Consider the following 20,732-nt stretch of genomic DNA (forward strand, 5'->3'; position numbering starts at 1 on the left):
ACGTAAATAAACTTGAAAGTGGATACTTTTTTCTTGTACTTCACTACATTTGAGAGCAGGTATTTGCACTTTCTCCTCCATTTTTGGACAAGACTGAAATGTAAAAGCATGTTTTATTAGTTTGAGACCTGCTAAAAAGGCCAAGGGGTTTATTTTTAATATCTTCATAGTTTGAGCAAACTAAAATATACAAATATAAATAGCTAGGCAAAAACAAGTACCGGTAATTTGAGTAAAATTGAGTACTTCTTCCACCAGTGTCCATTTCATAATTACTGTATAATAGTGAATATATTGATGTTTAGTAGAGCTGCCAATATATTGCAATCAAAATTACAGTTTGAATTGGTGCAATTATCAAACCGCAAAGGCTGCATTTATTTAGGTTCTCTGCGAACAACAAAATGTCCTGTATCCAGTAATATCCTGTATTTTATGGAAGAAAATCTGTGCCGTATGTAGTTTAGACCTCTACAAACATGTTTTCAAATGAGATTCTAGTAGTTTATCAGTTCATATCACAGTCCTCTCTCAGATGTGAATGCTCCTGGTCCTGGTTTGAAATGCGCTCTGTGAACTGAATGCTGATTTCAAAACATACATTGGAATTCTGACCTCAATTGCAATACTACATCAGAAAAATGTAATTACTGGGTAGATCTTTTTTCCAAAAACAAGACTACACCGCAGACTGGTGACCATCTGTTGCTGGGCTTCATAATATTTAAACTCACTACACTTCATAGATTTGCGATAATTGTCTGTGCTTTTCTAATTATTACATTTTATAGCTAAGAGTTATTGTTGTTTTAAATGTCCCATTCCACACTTAGATTATTTTTAATTTCTCACAGTTATGGGGCACATTTGAGATGATTATCATCAAACTCATTTTATATCAATGGAGTTACTCTTCGCAGTGTCTTGACTTTCTTTAATGTCACATTAAGATGCATGCAGTGAATGTGCAATAGATCTCATTCTCTAGGTTTTTTGACAGTGAAATTATGAGTATATGAATCAAGTAAAAAGCAATTACCTTTGGTTGGAGTACACTGATTAGTCCATAGAGATTACAATAAGATGAATCATAAATCACTAAAATTCAGACATTAAATTGTGTTGCAGGGTCACTTTGTTAGAGACTCCATGTCTGTAAGTCTGTGTTGTAAAGGATATTGACTCCTATTGTTTGAATACTAAGAAGTCTCTATTGTAAGCAATAAGGTTTAAACTAAAGTCCTATATTATGCAAAACTGACAAAACTCCAGGTATGTTTGTGATGAGGAAACATTTTAACACAGATCACAAAACAGCGCAATATGGGTCCTTTAACTGAGACAGTAAAAACATCTATTTGATCATCATTTCATCATTCTTATTAATAAAACCTCCAATGTTAAGACATGAGATTTCCTAATTTCTCTTTTCCAAAACATTTCAATTTAAATAAACAATTTTTCATCTCATTGAAATAAATTATATACATATCATAGTGAGCATCTATTTATTATCATTGCTAACCTCTCCATTGAGTCTATTATTTGAACCGGCTCATGATAAAAACCCTTTTTCACATATCTCATGCACAACGATATGGAGTTTTAAAATATTCATGAGTGTTTATTTAGCGTTCTGGATCTGGCCAATTATCATATATGGACTTTTATGTTTATCTTTAGCCTTCTTATAAACATGGTGTTTATTATTTATTTATGTCCCTTTTTAGAATTTCCGATGCCAAAGACGGAGCTGGTGCAGAAGTTTCATGTGTTGTATTTGGGTGTGACATCGGTAACTCGTCCCATCGGTAAAATTATTATTACTAAGCATTCATTTCAGTTAAATATATATTTGGTCTGCATGAACGTAACTATCCAATGCTGTGACTGTCTGCAGGGATGGACATAATAAATGGAGCCATAGAAAGTCTTGTAAACTCCACAGGCAAAGAGGACTGGACTCCAGTTATTTTGAGCATTGCTGACACTACAGTATCTGTTATAAAGGAAAAGGTAAGAAGCATAAGACTGTCATATCTATGTAAACTGTATCAAATTTTTAAACCTTGAGGAATTTGCAAAAGCTGTCGATGGGCACAAAAATATAAAAAACATAAACATAGATACAAACACACACCAAATAATTGTATTCAAAGTCCATTATGTGAAAATGCTAATATTAATATTTCAAAGTTTACTATTTGTCTTTTAAGTCAAAATCAACAGCATTAAAATGACTTGTACATGTTCAGGTTGTCAAAAATTTGATAATTAATACTATTCAGTACCAACACTAAACTTAATTTCAAGTATTGATGCATTCACAGGACAAATTTGGACCTCTTTTGAATAGATTTTTGAATCAGAATATTTACATTTACATTTATCTACATTCAAATCACATGATAATATTAAAGAAACAACTACTCTTTATGTGTTTATATTATCGTTGTGGTACCAAAATCGACCCAAGTCCATGTACATAAACAGAAGAGACATTTTACCCCACCATCACCTTGAAATTATCGGCATGTATGATTTCTTATTCTAAAGCTTAAGTCTTTTGCCCAAGTATTGTTCTAGGTCACTCACTAAATTATTTCATGACTCTTGTGTCACATACACTGCCTGGCCAAAAAAAAAACAAACAAGGTCAAACACTCTAATATTTCATTGGACCGCCTTTAACTTTGATTACGGCACACATTTCCTGTGGTATTGTTTCTTCTGCAATGTCACAAGATTTATTTTCATCCAGTGTTGCATTAATTTTTCACCAAGATGTTGCATTGATGATGGTAGAGTCTGACGCTGCACAAAGCCTTCTCCAGCACATCTCAAAGATTCTCAATGGGGTTAAGGTCTGGACTCTGTAGTGGACAATCCATGTGTGAAAATGATGTCTCATGCTCCCTGAACCACTCTTTCACAATTTGAGCCGGATGAATCCTGGAAGTGTCATCTTGGAATATGCCTGTGCCATCAGAGAAGAAAAAAATCCATTGATGGAATAACCTGGTCATTCAGTATATTCAGGTGTCAGCTGACCTCATTCTTTGAGCACAGACTGTTGCTGAACCTAGACCTAGATGAAATGGAGGAGGCTCGTACCTATTTGCTTATTTAAATCCAGGTGGCAACTTTCTTTTTGGCCAGGCAGTGTAGATGACTGATGCCTCTTTTGCTTCAGGAGGAGGAGGAGGAGGCCCTGGTGGAGTGTCGGGTGCGCTTCCTGTCCTTTATGGGCGTGGGGCGAGATGTTCACACATTCGCCTTCATCATGGACACCGGGAACCAACACTTCCAATGCCATGTGTTCTGGTGCGACCCCAATGCGGGCTGTGTATCTGAGGCTGTGCAGGCAGCATGTGTGGTAAGCTCCAAATTTATAAATCTATATTCACAAATGATTTTGATAGTAAGGTATTTATATTGTATTTTGTAATAGACGCACTGTGTAACATTTCTTGTCTTGCTTGTCTCCATGGGGATGTTATTACTTTCCCTGGAATGTTAATGTTGTAAATAAATGTATGGTAAGTATGTTTCATAAGTCACATAGGGGAACATTCCAGACAAAGCAATAACATCTCCATGGAGATAAGGAGAGGACAGCTGGGATGCTCCATTAAAAGTTACATAGTGTACATTCTTATACTTTTAAAGCTGGTGTTTAAAGCCCAATGTGAATAAACGTATATCCTTCCAGCTTCGGTATCAGAAGTGTCTGGTGGCACGGCCCCCCTCTCAGCGAGCCGGCTCCTCCACCTCTCCCACCTCAGACTCGGTGACACGTCGGGTGACCACCAGTGTGAAGCGCGGGGTGCAGTCTCTCATAGACACTCTGAAACCCAAAAAACAGCCCCCTGAACTGCCCCAGCAATGACCTCCCACTGGTGTCCACAGCACTCTCACCATATCGCCACTGTAACATGTAACCAGTGCCAGCCATGGTAAACAATGATGTACATACTGTATACGTTAGGTGCCACTACGTGAAGGAACCACAAAGAAACGAAGAATACTTAAAGAAAGACTACTGAAAGAGTTGCAGGGTGAACTTTGACACTTGAACTCTACTGTCCAAACTGCCCATAGTGGACTTTGGGGCTGACGTCCTTTGTACAACCAGAGGAATTTTCATCTGTCCATTGCCTGCTTTTATTTGTTTAAGTTTTGTTTTGTTTTTCATGATCTGTATCCCTCTGTCCTAAAAAGGGAATGGTAAAAGTAGTTGACAACTTTCTGTTTGTAAATGAATGTAAAGTAAGAGGACTGTATTCAGATGGAGATTATAGATATGAGGGACAATGGGACTGGTGTACTTGGTGAAAGATTAATGTATGCATGTTATGTTGATAAGATGCTATTTGTTTTACTTGGATGAAAAAAATGAGGGTCTGCATCAAGACAGGAGCTATCTCTGAGGCACAGATTGATGCCTTAAAGTTTAAAAAAGAGGAAATATTCTACCCCCAAAATTTTCAAACCAAAATGTTCTATTTTTGTTGTTGTTAATGAGTTAATCAGTACAAATATGTTTTTAAAATGCTCCATGTTTGATTGTAATTTGATTGTATTTCATTCATGATCAAACAAGTTAAAGTATCAAGAATGTTATTTTGAAATGTTAAATTGCTCAGGAAGCTCTATGTACACACTTATACATATGGTAGCAGGTTATTTCCAGAGATACCGGCTCTTCTTGGCTATCCATGGGTTTCAGAATGATGAAAAGGTAGGACCGTTGCCATAGCAATGAACAATTTAACCTAAAATATTATATCTTTTGACTGGCAAAAAGTCCTCAAAATGTCACCTATAATAGGAGCTGAAGCCCATGGATATAAGCAGTGTTGTGGCCCCTCTATGGACACACATGAGTAGTATAGCGGTAAACTCTATACCCCTCTCCCTCAGAAGCTCTGCAGACTGTCAGCTCTGGGTCACAGACACATAAATATGAGCACATCGCGGTAAAGCGTTTTGCTGTCACTGCTCTTTGAAACCCTTCGCACTGCTCCTATGGCTCGGGGCCACCACCTGCACTCCACGTGAACTCAGTGATGCAGTCCGACTCAAACGGCAACGGCACTCTCACACAACTAGACGCTCTGAAAGTCATATCTGTTCTGTTTGCCACCATCTTCACAGTGTGTAAATGTACAAATATGTTGTGAGAATAAACGCATTATCAAAACAAAAGTGTCTTGAATATAGACTTTAATTTTTAGAGTTTTGATGCAGTGATTTGATGCTGGGGGATCCAGATTAGGGGCCGTGCACGAGGGGGGAGAAGAAGAGGGGAGTCCACCTGTGGCAGAGAAATCACTGCCTGCTTGTACTCAACCCAACCAGGACGAGGACGGACCTTTGGCACTGTCTGGTAATAATTTGAAAAAGAGGGTCATATGTGAAAAGCGTGTACAAAAAGGTCATTTTTTTTACAAGGGAGATAATGAAATTAACAAATCCAGTTATCCAGATTACACATTACACAAATTAACCTCTGTCTACCTCTGTTGAAAGGCGATGCTCGTGAATAGTCTCTTGATGTCCAGTAGATTTCTGTGAATCTATTTTGGCCAGCAGCACCTTGCCAGAGTCTTTGGCTTTGGGAGAAGGCTGCCAACAAGACATAAAAAGAGGTACATAAATGGGGGAAAATCAGCTTGTTTTAAAAAGAAATGTAAATGCCATAATACCATTGAACTCTTCTTTAAAGATGTTCCTAGAGGGAAAAAATACATTCATTCCTTATGCCAGATTGACCCAAAGATCATTGACAGCCTTACCCTTGCCACTGCTTCTTGCCACGGCCTTTCTTCTTTTGAGTCGAACTTGATTCTTGTTTTGTTTTGGGGGGGTTTTATGTTGTAGTTTTTTCGCCTTTGCCGCCTCTGCCTTGTCTACTGTATGTTTGACATGCTGGGAAGCCTGGCAACATTACAAAAATAAAATTACTGTTACTTGTAAAATCATGTAAACATATAAATAGTGTGATCATAATTTGTCGAATGGTCAAAGATGAAAGCCCTTATGTCCTTGGTCCTATCCGGGGTCACCTGCTCTCTCAGTACACAGCGGCCCACTGCGCTCTTTGGAGCCTGAATTATTCACAAGTGCAGTGTACACGACTGGGACACGCAGCCACTGAGTTAGTGTTTTATTTTTAATCTTCAAGCGTACTTCCATGCAAATGTATTCATACCAGTATTATAGCATGATTTATGTGTAAATGATATGCATACACTTGTGTACAGTTAGGTGAAGGTGATGGCAGGTAAACAGGAGTGGTGGTCTGTGATGCAGTGTTCGGTGGATGCCCATAACACCATTGATGTTAACTCACACAGACAGGGGGCGCTGAATAATTCAAGAGACACTCACCCTTACTTCACTTTCTCCCCCCACTTCCTCAACATCTCCTCTAAACAAAATACGCAATCCTCTCGGTTTAATCTCATTCCTTTTTCAAACCTCGGACAAACTAAGCTAAGCCAGTACTGACTTACTTACTCCGTACTTTAAAACCACAGCCAGTCTGTCCATATGCTTATTATCATTAGGTCTAATATGTTGGTACAAAGCCTAAAAGTGCCACTAAACAAAGATAAATGATAACTCAAATCAAAGCCAAACTCTAAATTGAATCATCTTATTTATAGCAATGAGATTTGTCCTTCAACATTGCTGCCCCTTTCAGTCTTGTGCCGTTTTGCTCTGCTTCCCCTCGAAATTAGGCCAAAAACGCATTAGTCGACCCTGTTTATCGTCCCCAGCTGTTCCAGTATGGACGCCTCATAAAGAAATTTATAGCTCACCGCTGTGACAGTCGATGTAGGCCAGACAGCATTCAAACACTTATATAATTGCTATTTTTATGACGCTTTTCCGGGTGCCACAATAACTTTTGATTAGACAAGTTTATTGGAGACGGGGTAAGAAAAAAATCCTGCTTGAAGTGCCATTACAGCAGTTTGATTATCTTTTCATTCTCATCTGTGGAGGTATAAAACATGATGGATGACCGGAGAGCGCAGTGCACAGAGCTAGTTGCACCAGTGGCTAATAACTCCACCCCAGCATCATAAGCATTGCCGCACGTTTCATAAAGACTCTGGTAAATGTAGTCATGTTATCAAGTGGATTATGAGAAACCCAACAGAAGTGAGAGTCGTTTTGGAAAGTCATTACGTAATACACTATAAGATCTTAAACTGAGAACAACCTAATAAAACCACTTACAAAAAATATATATTGCTGGGTTTCAGGTGACATCACAACATTCTATAGCCCAATAATATTTAATACAGACAAAGAGGGGCAGCTAAAATTAATATTGTTCAAATGCAGATTTTTGTTGTAATACAGTGAGTTCCTGACTCTATTCACCAATAAAAATGATCAGGTTCAACATTTGTGAATTTAAGTACAACGTAAACTCACACTGTGCATGTGCGAGAAAATGGTACAAGATAGTACTAAAATCAATATAGAATAGAATAGAATGCATTTATTGTCAATATACACATGTACAACACCATACATATGCACAGCAAGATTAAAAACAACTCACCCTCCAATACAGACATGGGACACTACAACACAATATAACTAAGATAGCTAGTGCCAGACATTAAGACATTTAAAACATTTAAAACACCCCAGACTACAACTCTCAACAAAATTTACAAGTAAATACTGCAATCACATACTGCACTGAACAAGTATTGCACTATATTAGCTGTTGCACTGATAAATATTGCACTGTGTTAAATATTGCACTACATTAAATATTGCACTGTATTAGATATTGCACTGTCAGACATATTGCACCATATTAAATATTTCACTCAATCAAACTTATTGCACTCAATAAAAATATTGCACTATATAAATATTGCACAAGTCGGAGGTCAGTGCATACGTGAAATCAACAGGGTTATAGCACTTGGGAAAAAACTAATGCTAATATGTGAGGAGACATTTCTAGATTGTTGTAAGGGTGTTTATAAAATCGTCAATTGTTTTTAAATGCACCAGTCTACTTTAAGAATTGCCAGATTTAAGCCGTTACAGCCTCCAAACTGCATTACACGTGTGGATCATGTTACATAAAAGACATGATGGCGAGAAAAGGGAGAGCAAATGTGTAGAACAATACAGTGAAGTCTATAAGGGAGTCATCATTGCAATTCAATTAGTCACCAGCCTCTCTGCCTGAACTGTATAGTGAGACCGACACCACACCCTGCTGTAGGTATCAGCTGTGCTCATCTTGGCCTTAACAGATTTCTATTGCTGCAGCTGACACAGGCACTGTCTCTATCAGTGCACACCCTCCCCCTTTTTCAGTATTCAATCTCCCCTTATCCCGCCGCTGCAACCCTCCGACATCTCTACAATCGCTTTCAGGCCGTTGAGTCGCACCAGATTTCTGCCTCTGACAGAACATTCTTATTTCTACTTTGAGCATTTCACTTTTTTCTTTCTCAAGTTTGAGAATCATTTGAAAAATATGTGATGACAATTTACACTTGATGGCAAAGTTTGGATGTATAACACCTTTCTCTGTGCTACGTAATTATTCAAGATTAATATATGAATACAAATAATGGCCAGATATGTGTTTTCTTCAATTAGAGATGACCTCCACTCTATTGAAATTTCTCAGTGGTTAACTCTATGATTTGCGCAAACAAACTATTCAAATATTTGACAGCCGTCACATACCCCCCCTTGAACCGCCACCTTAACATGGGAGAGGGGTTTCAGCACCCAAATGATCCTGGGAGCTATGTTGTCGGGGCCTTCATGCCCCTGGTAGGGTCACCCATGGTAAACTCAGACTAAGAGTGGTTCAGAAGCCCTTTATGTTGAGAGAAAATGCAAGATCAGCTCCTTCGCCTGGAAAGGCATTACCAGAGCCGCACACTGGAGCCAGGTCTGGGATGGGTGCTCGACAGCGAGTGGGGCTACCAGGCACTCGCTGAGAGTGTACCCAGAGTACCCAGCCTTCTTGGAGGGACTCCGTTATTCTACTGGGGGACTTCAACACCCACGTGGGCAACGACTGTGACACCTGGAGGCAGATGATCGGGAAGAACAACCTCCCTGTTATTGGAATTCTGTGCTAGCCACAGTTTGTCCATAACAAACGCCACATTCAAGGACAAGGGTGTCCATTAATGCATGTGGCAAGAGGACACCCTAGGTCGGTCGTCAACTTTGTTGTCATGTCATCTGACCTCTGACTGCGTGTCTTGGACACTCAGGTGAAAAAAGGGGCAGACCTGTCAATAGATCACCACCTGGTGGTGAGTTGGATCTGTTGGCGGGGGAAAAAGTCAGACAGACCTGGCAGACTCGAGCATATCACAAGTCTGTTGGGAACATTTGGCAGAGTTATCCGTCAGGGGGGCCTTCAACTCACGCCTCCGAGAGAGCTTCTCCCACATCCCGGGGGAGACTGGGGACACAGATTCCGAGTGGGCCATGTTCTCCACCTATATTGTCAATGTGGCTGCTCATAGCTGTGATCGTAAGATCTGCGGTGCTTGTCACGGCGGCAGCCCCCAAACTTGGCGGTGGACACCGGAAGTAAGGGAGTCCTATGAGCCTTGTTTTTTCATTCTGCACTGTTCTCTTTTAATGTTAATTTTACAGTGATTATTTATGTTTTGATTTGCTTGTGTCGTCATTTTAATGTCTTTATTATTCTGTAAATTACTTTGTGTACAAATTGTGCTTTCACAAATAAGTTTGCCTTACCTACCACATCTGTTTATTAGTAAATCTTCTTGTCTGGAAGCATAGATTTGAATAGGATACAGCAATGAGTTGACCATTCATATTCTATTCTATTTCAGATATTCAGAGGTTAGAACCTCTCTTTACAATTCTTGGACTTCTTACATACTACAAGTGTTGTAAAAGCTCACCTCTCTTTGAAATATAGCCATAAAGCAGCCATTGCTGTGTTCTGTGGATTTGAGTGTGAAGAGAAGGTCTTTTGAGTCCAAGGGACAGCAGAACGGGAAGTGGCTGAACATAGAAAAATAAATACAGAGAGCATTAGAACAATTAATATATAGATTTGCCTTAGGTTTGTTCAGGCCTGAAACTGTAATATTGTGACAGAAATCTAGGGTCTTTTATCGAAAATGTTGTATTCTATTATTTGGAATTCAAGGCCACCGCTGAAAACCCGGGATGTGAATAGATGTTTGTAATGAAAAAAAAAACAAAAAAACACACACCCACAAACTGTAGAGCTCAACAAACAGTTGGAATCTACAAAAACAAGCTGCATATTTTCCTTCCCTTTTCCACAGAATTTACAGACATGAAATGACACCTTTGATTTGATTCCACTACTGCACGACTACACTAAATCAAGTGGCAGCCTGAGGTGCACTGAGACTGTGACAGGAGCTTATCTGAAGAGAGACAACTGGCGAGGCTCACATGAAGAGGATGCACTAAACACAGATTTAGAGCATAGGGCGGGATGTCATGGGGGCCCCACGGAGGAGCCCCTCTCATTTACCTGGTTTGACTTGAGTCGTTCTCCCAACAGGCGCAAGCTTGTTCAAACACGTCTCGGACCACCTCCTCGTTCTCCTCAGGATAGGATGAGTAGGTGGTGTAGATCACTGACAGTATCTTGGGGACTGTGGAGACAAAAGATTTGGTATGAAAAATCCTTTCTTTGTGAGAGTCAAGGTCCAGAAGCCATTTGAGTGAATTTTGGAATTTATTGTGTTTCATTATTCAATAAAAAAATAAGATGCATGCAAGATTTCATTTTTTCCTTATATTTAACTTAATCCTTATGCCGAAGGAAAGTTAAAAAGTCAGTGTTAGATTAATACACTGAGACAAGCTAAATGTAGCCGGCGTGTCTGGGCTGACCGACCGGCAAACCTCTGCGTTGTGGTGTGTAGATAGATGAACTGAGCCACACACATGAGTTTGCCATTCAGGAGGGGATTTAATATCTGTGTGAAACATAAATATATGACAATACAGCCAATTCCAGGTCTCACAATCTTGCACATGTCTCCCCTCTTCTTTTCTCATAGCAACTCTTATGTTTTTACAATATAACTAATTACAATGCTATAAAAAACAGGAAATTACATTTAAGGTTGATATACAAATTAATACCCACATATCTGTGTGAAACATAAATATTGTATATAACAATACAGCCAACTTCTGGTCTCACAATCTGCATGTCTGCAGAGAGATACAGAAAATGCCACAGACACTTCAGTTCACCTGCTAACAGTACATTTTTTAAGCACTGTATTTGCATATGAAATGGTATTTCACACATATTCTACCAACAGGAACAATGGCAAAGGCTTCATAAATCATGAACAAAGTATGAACATCACTAACTTGAATGAATTTTCTATCAAATATTTTAAAAGTAGATCACAAGAATACATCTACTGCTTACATCCCCTCTGCTTTCCTCATAGCCACTGAAGGGAACTGCGTGATTCTACAGGAAGTAGTGGTACCTCCAAAATAAAAGCCTCTGGCAAAAATAGCCCAAAATAAAATTAGGTACAATCTTACTAGCAAAGAAAACAGGATTTTCCTGAAAATGACAAAACATTAAGACCACATGGGCTACATTAACCCTTCCCAGATTTTGCCAAAATCCATACCGCAGACATCAAGCAAGGACTCTAAGCTTTACATTCAGCTAGAAAGCTACCCACTGCATAGGTTCAGAGCAAACATAAGGGTGATCAGACCTTTGTCTCTCCTAGATTAATATGATGTACTGTCCACCATACAAACACCTTGCTTTTAAAACGCATGAAATGACTGGATGTAAAGGGTTCAAGAGAGTACCATGTCTCTTAAAAAAAAACACACAAAAAAAACTCTACCCACACTAGTCATGACCATTAGCTCCCCATCAACCTCCGGTTTAATTTGTGTCAACATGTCAGGGGTATCTTGGTCAGTCTGGGTCAGTCTCAGTCTTGTGTATCAAAGTGAGGGGACAACTGAATCTGAGGTGAGTATGAGTCATTTTCTACCACCAGGCTATCCAGAGCACCCTGGTCTAGAGAATCAATCAATTCATGTTGGGACTGCACCCCACATTCAGTCTCTGGGGAATACTGAGTTGACTGCTCTGATTGGGACATACTGTCACTTTGGTCCAGCTGACTGCAAAAACGTTCTGAGCCATCTATTCCCCAGGAGTTCATCCGATCAACACTGCTCTCCACGTCCAATGAATCAGGTGTGTGCAACTCCTTCTCTGCGTCGTTTGTATCTACTACAGGTAGAAAACAGATATCTAAAAGCAATTTCTTGTGCACGACTTTTGTGGCACCCTCTGGATCCTCCAGTTTTTAAGTGTGGTTCTCTGGATCCTGGTCCTTTATGGTGTACACTATTGGATTCCAATTATCTGCCGTGGGGCCCCACAGCCCCGCTCTTTTACCTGGTTTGACTTGAGTCGTTCTCCCAACAGGCGCAAGCTTGTTCAAACACATCTCGGACCACCTCCTTGTTCTCTGCAGGGTAGGATAAGTGGATAAGTAGGTGGTACGAAAAATCCTTTCTTTGTGAGAGTCTGGGTCCAGAAGCCATTCAAGTGAATTTTGGAATTTATAGTGTCTCATTATTCAATAAAAAAAAAAAAAAATTCATACAAGATTTCAATTTTTCCTTATATTTAACCTAATTCTTATCCTGAAGGAAAGTGAAAACGTCAGTCTTAGTTCATACACTGAGGCAAGCCAAAGGTAGCCGGTGTGTCTGGGGTGACTGACTAACAAACTTCGGGGGTTTGCCATTCAGGAGGGGATTTAATATCTGTGTGAAACAAATATATACCAATACATCCAACTCCAGGATCCTCCAGTTTGTAAGTGTGGTTCTTTATGGTGTACACTGTTGGATTTCATTCATCTGCTAACTCCCTCTTTCCTCTTTCACCCTTGTTCGCACTGAGAACATGGTCTCTAAGGTGAATACCTTTGCCTGTTTGTCTTTTTCTTTGATACTGAGCTTTTGAGCAATCATGGCTACCTTGTGGAAATGTGACATGAGTGTTTTGACTTAACTTTTGTGATCTACCACTACTGGATTGTTCAGCACTTGTTTGAACATAACATCAACACGGAGCCTAGGAATCCTTCCAAAAATTAACAGAAAAAGGGTATATCCAGTTGTTTCATGCACTGTTGAATTGTAAGCAAATGTCAAAGTCTGTATTTGCTGAGGCCATTTTTGCTTTTGCTTCAGGGGCAAGGAACGTTACCAAGTGTGCAATTAAATCTCTCCGTTCCACCATTTCCCATGGGATGATATGCTGTTGAGTGAGATTTGGACACACTAGATAACCTGAGCAGATCTGCAATCAGTTATTGCAATCATTGTTTTCTGATCAAATAGTGCTCTATCCCATCTAGATGGCCGCTTCTTACGACTGACAAAGGGGGCAAGTGCTGAAATGACCGTGTTGCTGCTTCGCCAGTGTAAACACAGCGAGTGGGTTTTGTCCCAGAGGTGCCAGTTCCTGAACAGCCTGAATGAACTGCACTGCTCTTATTTCCGCTGCAGCCTCCCATTTGTTATGAGTATCCAACAGTGCAGCTATACCAGCAGTACAGATGGGTTTTAACTGAGGGACTGTGGCTCTTTTTGCCCTCTGACACTGAACTTTAAGGCGGAATGTGTCACCAGAGGCCAACACCCTCTGCCGCAAGTTGGTCGCGAACAAGTCCCTGCTAAGCGTGTCCACCACAATAGTTTTAGTCCCCAGAATGTGCTTTAAATCAAAAGAGTAAGGAGCAAGTTTGGACACCCTACACTGTTCATAGGCATCTAGTTTGGGTTTTGTCATGTTGTAGGTTAGAGGATTGTTATCGGTCCATACAGTGAATTCATTTTCTCTCAATCAATAAGTGAATTTCTTGCACACGCTCCATTTCAGGGCTAAAAATTCTAGGTGGGCAGGATATTTTTTTTTGGGGAGGTCCTTAGTATTTTGCTTGCAAACTCGAATGAACGAGCTTTCTTTTTGCCTGGAGAGACCTGTGACAACACAGCATCAAGCCCATCTAACGAGGCATTAATGGACAGAATCAGCGGCTGATTGAAATCAGGGTGTGAGACTACGACACAGTTTAGAAGGGTGTCTTTGGGTTTGGACAGTAAAACTTCACATTCCTTTGTCCAATCCAAGGGTTTCAGCTTTCGGAACAAGCCTGGGTTGGAGTTCTGTTTGGCCCTACCACGTTTCTTTTGGCCTGAAGTAAGGACAAACAATGGTTTGGCTAAATTAGAACAGCTCGGGATAAAGTGCTGATAGTATAATACCATGACCAAGGAACACTTAATTCATTTAACTGAGGGCGTACACCCGTCATCTTTTATGAGGTCAGCTTTTGTCACTTTAGATATGACCTCTACTTTGTCTGGATCCACAGCAACACCATTTATGTCTATTATGAGACTCAAGAAACTGACTGATGACTTCATTAAGTGATTTTTTGGGACTTAGTTTGAGATTGTCTAGCTTTAGTCTGTGAAACACTACTTCCAACCTCGCCGCAAATACTAAAACATCATCAAGATAACATAAACGGTTAGTAAAGTTTAAATCGCCAAATAGTGTCATTCTCATAAAAGCTGTTAGAGAGTCCCTGCGGCATACAGTTATACTCATATAATCCCACCGGAGTCGTGAACGCTGAGTACTATTTGTGCTCCTCTGCCATTGGGATGTTATAGAATCAGGAGGTCAAATCCATTGTGCTAAAATAGGCATTTCCACGTAGACCAGCCAGGCAGTCAGACTGGTGTGGGAGCAGGTGTATGTCAGGTTCCCATGTGCCAAAGCGTGCACGTTACTCCATGAGCTCTGGGTCCGGAGTTGCTCCCTGCTGGCGTCTCCATGTTGGTTCCATAACTTTAGTTAGCTTAGCTTTTGTTTGGCCAGGTGAATCCGGACATCATTCTTTCGTTATTTATTTTGTGTAGGGGAGGCTTATGGGTTATTTTTTTCGTTAGGGTAGGGACAGCGGTGTGTTGGCAGGTTCTATGACCCTGTATAGGGTTGACCTGCCTAGTGCACCATCCTTTTATGTTAGGCAGCTCAACATTGTCTTTTTCCTTTGTTACTTTGTTTTCTTTTGGGCACAGGATTTGGTGAGTGTTTTTTTTTTTCAACATCTTTCAAAATAATAAACAGCTTTGAACCCTTACCTTCATTTTCCTGTGCCCTTCTTAAACATGTTTTGATGCACCCTTGGGTCGTAACATATTTATGGGGGCTCATTAAAAAATTGAAAACCCTTAAAACGTAGTCATATTTGTTCCGTTACCCTTGCCTTTCGTTTGTTTTTGCAGTAACTTTAGGTTGTGTTTGCGTTCATGACATAATTGGGCAATGTGTTATGACTTTGGTTGTAGTTAGTGTATTTTGTGATGTTTTTTCTGAGTTGTTTTGTGCAGGTAGAGTAGGTCTTTCGGTGTAGGAGGCTATTTTGTGCATGGGTTGTTTAATTGTGCGTTTGCCTTTGTTTGATTGTAGGCTTCGAGATTCTAGGTGGAGATGGAGTTCCACCTAGATGATTTTGTTAAAGCACCCACTTTGAAATCCTTTCAGAGGTGCATGAAGGATCGGTTGTGCCAGGTTGTGGTCACTAGACAAGTGAAAAAGTCAGTGATCAAAACGGAGGTGTTCCACATCCTGTGCTGTTATGCGTGTAGCCGCAAAACGTTAAATGGAACAGGACGAACCGGACGAAGTTGATCTGATTGACAGTTTTTTGGGTGTTTCTGAATCTGTGAAAGACAATGGTACTGTTAAACGTAATGTAAATTGTGAGACTGACTTACCAGATTTGAGCAATCTGTCGTTGTCCAAACAACAGCTGATGGCTGATGTGTCGTTGGTCCGTATGTCCACTGGTTATTTTTTGAAGGAGGAGTTGTTGATGCGTAAATGGATGCCTTTGAATATTTCTCCTATTGAAGAATGGAGTGTTGTTAGGCAAATTGGTATCCCACTCCATATCGCCCAGAGATAGTGAAAATGGCTCATGATAATCCACTGTCTGGTCATCTCAGAGTCAAAAAAACATAGGAAATTAAGAAACACGGGGAAAATGAAAAAGGTGTCCGAACTTAACACTGTGCATCTTTGAATGTTCTGGCATTTAACCACCAGAAATCAGTACATAATCTTAGACTCCCATCCTTTTTCCAAACAAGTACGAGCGAGGACACATTCTCACTGATTGATTTCCTTATGAGGTCCTGCTCCTCCATTTAAGATAGAACTTGCCACAGTTTCTGGTGCCTGTGCAGGTGGGATGCGGCGACAGGGAAAACGGAACATCTTCTCAAGCCTGATAAGATTCACAAAATCTTTGGCCTCACCGCAATTGAGGTGATGCCTGGAAAAGATGTCGTTGTACTTTCAAGTAGGGAGACAAGCTTTCCTCTATCACTCTGGCTTGCATGGCACTGGTCAATGTCTATATCAGAAAGCTCTACACAATTCAGTTTTTTTTTTTTAATCTAAACTCTTCTCAGGCATGAGACATGACGCTTGGCAAATCTCAAACTCCTCTACAGTGACACATGAGGATACATCTGCAAGTTTGGCATTTGTAATGGGTTTGTCAAAAGAATTGGTCAATTTCATTGGCACCCAAGGGTCGCCCCACGATGAAGTGACTACGCAACCAACCATCATGTTATGTGGCTTTGCCTTGGATGTGGTGGGCTCGATTATGACTGTACTGCCAGGGGACACGGGCACATTTTTCGGCAGCTTCGGCAGCCCCAGACTAGATGTTCTTCCTGGCCATCAGTGTGACAGACTGCCGCAATTTGACTGTTTTGACCTATTTTGTCTGGGAGCTCACCTCCTTGCCACAGAGTAGAGTTCGCCATGAGATCCAAAAACTGCCTGTGCTCTGGGGAGAGACTGCCACTAGAAACAAGACGCACATAATCACTAGTTACTTTGAGTGGTTGCATCAAATATCTGATCAAATTAGTGCCTATTATCAAATTATCCCGCTGCTGAACTACAATGACTGGCACAATACATCTTCCCTAAACAGCTCCATCTCAATGTCATACATAGTTTTAGGCTTACTCAATGTCACCCCACAACCGACAAGCATGATCTCACGGTTCAAGAGAATAAGATCTGAAAGTACCATTTTGCTCATCTCTGACTCTTTTCACTTTTTCACTGAGTGTACATGCGATTGATCCCGAATCTAGCATTCCCTTAACTTCCAGTTATTGACTTTAAAACAGTTCGTCACAGGGACCCACTCTTTGAGTATTTTGCATTATAACTTAAGGACCAGCTGGTGCCGCAGCACATGCTTTGGCATAGTGTTGTTGCAGTTCACCATTGAGGGTATCATCTTCACTGCCCACACCTCCTCTTGCCCAATTCAGGCTAACTAGTTTAACAGCTGGGTCTTTCTTAATGTGATTTAGCTGGGAGCATTATAAATACAAGCTCTTTTGTCTGCAATGTGCAAGAGTGGAGTGTTCAAGGGACTGACAAACTCTCCATGAAGTAGTCAGGTTTGATAGGATCGGACACTGTGTGGTTATTTTGGGACAGAGCATGGTCAAAAAGGCTCACTAGCATCTTTAAACATTCATCATTACAGGAGTACTTAGAGCTCTCATTTTGTTTAACTGACTGCATGACTTAAGAGTTTCAAGAGGGCTGGGCTCAGGTGTTTGCACATAAACAGTGACAAGCTGAGCATGTTTAAGCTTAGAGAGGGTAAGCTCTTTTCTCTCTGTCTGGTAATGGTCAATGTGCTCCTGCACCTCACTAGCAGTCAATTTGTCAGGAGCTTTGTATCTGAAAACAGCAGTGAGCATGGGGTCAGGGCAATCCTTTACAAACATCATGGCTGCTTCATGACATGGGCCGGTCATGTTTCTCCCTAGCCTTTTCAGACCCTCTTCAGCTGCATCTATGGCTTTATTTAAAGTACAGTCAGTACTTGACAGGGGCCTCACCTGGCACTGGGACTGTACTGTAGAAATCATCCTTTGGCATGCATGAGTATGTTACATCATTGAAATGCTGCCTGAAAATGTCAAATATTACGTTTGGATTTTCCTGAGGCTTCAGTGAGGCACTGCTTTGCAAAGTTATTCTGACAACATCTTTGGCTTTGCCCATTATTATCTCAAGAGTGTTGTTCATTAATGGGTATGGCTCGCTTTTTGAAATACACTTCATCTCTTGCCACTCACACATTGTATTTTTGTCCAAATCATCTCCTCTGAAAATTGGAGACTCTCTCGCATCTGGCTTTGCACCTGACAAGTTCAAGTAAGTGGGTTCATTGGATGACTGCAACACACTGCCATGAGCTGGCATATCATTTAAGCTTTGTCCCATTTCACTTCTTAACTGGTCTTTTATAGTGTGTCCTACTTGTTGAGCAATGTGAGTTATCAGCGTGTTTAGGTTTGAGTCACCCAATACATTTTCATTTAGACTACCGTAAATTTCGGACTACAGAGCGCACCTTGATATAAGCCGCACCAGCTAAATTTGAAGAGAAAATCAATTTTGTACATATATAAGCCGCACCTGAATAAAAGCCGCAGGTTTTCATATTGTAACATGAGATATTTACACAGAAAGACGGTGCACCGACACGCTTTTTTTTAAACTGTGCCTGAAAATTGGCACCAACACGACAACAACACGGGATGAACACATCTGCAGGTTTAGAAAATAAAGCTGCACCAACACGGAAAATCTGCTTTTATTTCCTCTGAAAACTTTTGTCGTCTTTTTACATTGACCAAGTTGGATTCATTGATGTCGAGCTTACGTGCAGTGGCTCTATTTCAGGGGTCGGCAACTCGCGGCTCCGGAGCCGCATGCGCCTCTTTCCGCCTCATACTGCGGCTCTGCGTGGCTTGGGAACTAACACAGACACAGCTCAGTCCTGCGTAAAGAGCCCTGATTTTCAGACGTTGTGCGCACAGGGGTCAGGAGCAACTTTGGCCCGTCCCTAATGACACACTAATAAGCTCGTCCGTAGATTTATCATGAAAATCCTGCTGGAAATCGCCACAGAAATCTATTTGATGTAGTAGCAAGTATATTATCTGCTCTTGTCTCCGCGGTGACGTATCACGTATAACACATCAGACACGACGCATTAAAGTAGAGCCACAAGCGAGTGAAAATGAGCCAAAACAAAAGTCTTTGGAGATCTTTTTAACAAAGGGGAAAAGGACAACTGAGGAGCCAGAAGAAGAGACTACGACCTCCAAGAAAAAGAAAGATAAATTTAACAGACAATGCCTACTTAAAATCTGGGTTTGTCGCTACAGGTGACTCACGCGCACAGTCCGCTCTGCGTAACATACGGGAAAAGCAAATAAGGCAATGAAACCTTCAAAACTGCTTTGGCACATGGAGAATAAGCACCTGGGATAAAATGATACGCTACGAGTTTTTTTGTTGTTGTTTTTTTAAAGAAACTGCGGAGTAGAGTAGACATAATCACATAATCAGCGGGATGCATGATGCAGCGGTTTGGTGAGTTGTATTTTTTTAATGCACTTAAGTTGTTTTTGCCATATTTATCTGCCACGTGTAGAAGGCTTGTCCGTGAAAGTAAAACCTACATTATTCCGTTACATTATTGTTATTATACAGTGTTATCTTCATTTTAGATGTCAAAAAGTATTTGCGGCTCCCAGTGTTTTATTTTATGTGGAAAGTGGGTCCAAATGGCTCTTTGCGTGTTAAAGGCCGACCCCTGCTCTGTTTCCTTTCTGTTTCTTTATCTTAAAAACTGCATCATATCCATTTCATGATGCGCAAAATGATCGTTCAAAATCAAAACTAGTGAATTCTTCAGAGCAGAATCTTTCCCCACGTCTGTCTCACTTTTACGTTTACAGCTAGAGAGCGCCCCCCAGGGTCCGTTATCCAGTAAAATTCCATATATAAGCCGCACTGCTGTAAAAGCCGCAGGGTTCAAAGCGTGGAAAAAAAGTAGCGGCTTATAATCCGAAATTTACGGTAGTATTGGAAGGTACATTCTCTATTAAACAGGTACAACAAAAAGCAAATGAATTGACATTATCTGCACCTCACGCTGAAGTTTAGGACCACCTCACCCTCTACCTCTACTCATACCAAAAGAAAATACCTCAGTGGGAACCTTTTGCTTTTCCTCCTCATCAATAATGAATGTCATTTTGTTTTACAGTGTCCGATAGATCACCAAAAAAACGTGAAGAAACACCTTTTAAATAGAACGGTAAAATGTTTCAACTATGTGCATAAATGTCTTTTTAACGTTTCAAAAGTTCTATCTTAAATGCTAAACCCCTTGTTGGCTCCTGATGTGACGGCAGCAACCTCTGATGACCAAACTGGTGTTGATCCAGAGCTCCAGGAACCACGGTGGACCAGACCGAGCGATGTGGATCCAGGTCACGGCACAGCTGTAGCCAGCATGTCTGGGCTGACCGACTAACAAACTTCTGTGTTGTGTTGTGTAGATAGATGAACTGAGCCACACACGGGGGTTTGCCATTCAGGAGGGGATTTAATATCTGTGTGAAGCATAAATATATGACAATACAGCCAATTCCAGGTCTCACAATCCCACACACATCTCCCCTCTGCTTTCCAACTCTTGTGTTTTTACAATATAACT

The 20,732-nt window shown here is 40.7% G+C and overlaps 2 protein-coding genes across 4 annotated transcripts in view; one reads left to right on the forward strand and one right to left on the reverse strand.

The window, feature by feature from the left end:
* LOC117377882 (amyloid beta precursor protein binding family B member 2) overlaps positions 1-5,199 on the forward strand; it is a 42,350-nt gene extending 37,151 nt beyond the window's left edge. For 2 of the 3 annotated variants that reach the window (XM_055224855.1, XM_055224856.1), the window contains exons 11-14: positions 1,731-1,811; positions 1,901-2,016; positions 3,194-3,376; positions 3,713-5,199. In XM_055224855.1, coding sequence (XP_055080830.1) covers positions 1,731-1,811; positions 1,901-2,016; positions 3,194-3,376; positions 3,713-3,889 — 557 coding nt within the window. In that variant the 3' untranslated portion in view covers positions 3,890-5,199. The remainder of the gene's footprint in view (positions 1-1,730; positions 1,812-1,900; positions 2,017-3,193; positions 3,377-3,712) is intronic. The other variant, XM_055224857.1, reaches the window with a different exon arrangement.
* Positions 5,200-5,233: 34 nt separating this feature from the next.
* Positions 5,234-20,732, reverse strand: part of LOC117378052 (putative methyltransferase NSUN7) — a 37,207-nt gene continuing 21,708 nt past the window's right edge. The window contains exons 9-16 of the mRNA XM_055225046.1: positions 10,556-10,679; positions 9,948-10,050; positions 9,364-9,512; positions 7,583-7,604; positions 5,799-5,940; positions 5,709-5,734; positions 5,521-5,628; positions 5,234-5,386 (exon numbers count right to left, since the gene is read on the reverse strand). Of these exons, the coding sequence (XP_055081021.1) occupies positions 5,234-5,386; positions 5,521-5,628; positions 5,709-5,734; positions 5,799-5,940; positions 7,583-7,604; positions 9,364-9,512; positions 9,948-10,050; positions 10,556-10,679 (827 nt within the window). The remainder of the gene's footprint in view (positions 5,387-5,520; positions 5,629-5,708; positions 5,735-5,798; positions 5,941-7,582; positions 7,605-9,363; positions 9,513-9,947; positions 10,051-10,555; positions 10,680-20,732) is intronic.

This window comes from Periophthalmus magnuspinnatus, chromosome 10, assembly GCF_009829125.3.
Source record: "Periophthalmus magnuspinnatus isolate fPerMag1 chromosome 10, fPerMag1.2.pri, whole genome shotgun sequence".
Lineage (NCBI taxonomy): Eukaryota > Metazoa > Chordata > Actinopteri > Gobiiformes > Gobiidae > Periophthalmus > Periophthalmus magnuspinnatus.